This window comes from Grammomys surdaster, unplaced genomic scaffold, assembly GCF_004785775.1.
Source record: "Grammomys surdaster isolate TR1022 unplaced genomic scaffold, NIH_TR_1.0 138550, whole genome shotgun sequence".
Lineage (NCBI taxonomy): Eukaryota > Metazoa > Chordata > Mammalia > Rodentia > Muridae > Grammomys > Grammomys surdaster.
Genome location: NW_021622493.1, coordinates 1 through 2,489, shown reverse-complemented (window position 1 = coordinate 2,489; position 2,489 = coordinate 1). Strand labels below are relative to the sequence as shown.

At 42.9% G+C, this 2,489-nt stretch overlaps 1 protein-coding gene across 1 annotated transcript; it reads left to right on the top strand.

The window, feature by feature from the left end:
- Positions 1-18: 18 nt before the first annotated feature.
- On the top strand, positions 19-2,355 carry LOC114615737 (interstitial collagenase A-like; the record flags this gene model as incomplete). Its single annotated transcript, XM_028761386.1, has 4 exons — positions 19-163; positions 367-492; positions 1,974-2,132; positions 2,234-2,355. Coding segments are annotated over 4 exons (552 nt in total), but the record flags the coding sequence as incomplete, so codon positions are not given.
- Positions 2,356-2,489: the final 134 nt, after the last annotated feature.

Here is a 2,489-nt window from a genome sequence, read left to right as displayed (position 1 = left end):
TTATTTTTTCTTAGCATTTTAAACTACACACCATATTTGCCAAGAGCAGTTGTGGAAAATGCCATCGAGAGAGCCTTTAAAGTCTGGAGTGATGTGACACCACTAACATTTGAAAGGGTCTTTGAAGAGGAAGGAGATATTGTGTTCTCCTTCCACAGAGGAGGTAAACTCTTCAACCTCACATTGCCCTTCAATCTCCTCTGCTTTGCAGGAAGAGTTTCTTGTTGAAGAATGTGTTTTATTTTCTAAGGTTGAGAAGAAAAATAATATCGCATTGGATGGAAGTACATTGACTGCCCAACAAAACTCTGAACTAACCAATGTGAGAACTAAATGAGTCTTTTGTTGAATTTTCATTTTTTGCAGACCATGGTGACAACAACCCATTTGATGGACCTAACTATGGACTTGCTCACACTTTCCCTCCAGGCCCACGTTTGGGAGGTGATGTTCATTATGATCTTGATGAGACATGGACTGACAACAGTGAGAGTAAGTTCACTGACATTTCTTCTCGCAGCTCACCTGGCCCTTCCTAGTTCCTTGCAGGGTTGGTTTATTTAGTGGACAGAGTGCATTAATGGAAACAGAGAATCTACCGCCACTCAAGAGGATTAGGAGTACATTGAGAAGCATGGGACAGGATTATTTTCTGATTGCATATCATCTTCCCCATGGCAAATGTGTCATTCTAAAACTTCTCTTATCTGTGCTAGGTCCCCTGCATAAGGCCTACAGTTCTTTAGCGTGAGATGTTTGTGGGACTCCTAAGAGTGGGAGCTGATGTGTCTCTGACTTTTGCCTGTGCTCAGGAGCCTTTTGATCCTACTGGGTTTCCTCATCAAGCCATGACATGAGGGTTTGTGTATAGTCTTATGGAATGCTGTTGTGCTGTTGATATCAATGGGAAGCCTGCTCTTTTCTAAAGGGAAACAGAAAAGATATGGGGGAGACCAGAAGTCAAGGAAAGGCTGGAAGGAGTGGAAGGCAGAGGGGCTGCTGTACAGTCAGGATATATTGTATGAGAGATGAATTAAAAAATAAATAAGAAAGAAAAAAGAAAATTTAGAAGACTGGTGAGACGCAACATCTGAAATTCTCATTTTGTTTCTCAGAACCCATTTGGTGGAAGAAAACTGAGTCCTTTAAGCTGTTCTCTGCCTTCTACAGAGACATCCTCAGTACACATTGTGCTTACATGCACACATATGTGTATGCACTCGTGCTCATGCACACATGTGCTCATGAACAAACAAAGATACAGTAAAATCAAATAGTTTTCTGTTCAAAAGGAAGGTTTTTTGTATTTCCTAAATTTCACACACTGCCTGTCCATCAGCTTTGTAAATAAGAAGTGCTAACTGTTAGCAGAGCTTCATTGCTCCTCTGAGAAGGAACTCATCCCAGCTCAGAGTTAACATGGACTCATGTGAGCTGGACCTTAAGTCAGTGAGAGCTCTATTATACAATAGAATTAATAGACGCAGCTTTCACCATCAGGAAAAGACTGTGGATACATACGTGTAGTTCAAAAAGTGACTACGAAGATGTGAACATTTACCCTGGAAGATTATTTCCTTTATAATACCTCAACCCCTTTTTTTAATTTTTTTATTGGATGTTTTATTTACATTTCATATGTTGTCCCCTTACCCCATCCCCCACCCACCCAGGAACCTCCTATCCCCTCACTCCTCCTCCTTCTTCTCTGTGGATGTAACCTCTACTACCCCCCACTCCCACCTCCCCACCCTCAAAATTCCCACCCCCTGGGGCATCCAGCCTTAATGAGGTCAAGGTTCTCTTCTTCCACCTATGCCCAGCAGGGCCCTCCGCTCTTACACGTATTCAGCTGAAACCCTGGATCCCTCCCTAAGTGCTCCCAGGCTGGTGGTTTAGACCCTGGGAGCTGTGGTTGGTTGGTATTCTCAACCCCATTTTTAATAATTAGATGGATCACTTTGTCCTTCCAGATTTCAACTTGTTCTATGTTACGGCTCATGAACTGGGCCACTCCCTTGGACTTACTCATTCTAGAGATATAGGAGCACTAATGTTCCCCAGCTACACATGGTACACTGAAGACTTTGTGCTAAACCAGGACGATATTAATCGCATCCAGGCTTTATATGGTAAGTGAGTCATCCTTAGCTGCACAGTCGAAGGCATTTTCATCCTCCAGGTGGCCTTTCAGAACCATGGAAACTAACTCCAGCTCTCTTCTATTCTTTAGGCCCTTCACCAAATCCCATCCAGCCAACAGGTGCAACAACACCACATCCATGTGATAGTCATCTAACCTTTGATGCTATAACTACATTTAGGGGAGAGGTGATGTTCTTTAAAGGCAGGTAAGATCTTTATTTTTCCCCTGGGCTCTTTATTCACTATTGTAGGCCATGTGTTAGGCTCACACTATAAGGTAGCAATTGCTTACATTTCCTCTCTCTCTCTCTCTCTCTCTCTCTCTCTCTCTCTCTCTCTCTCTC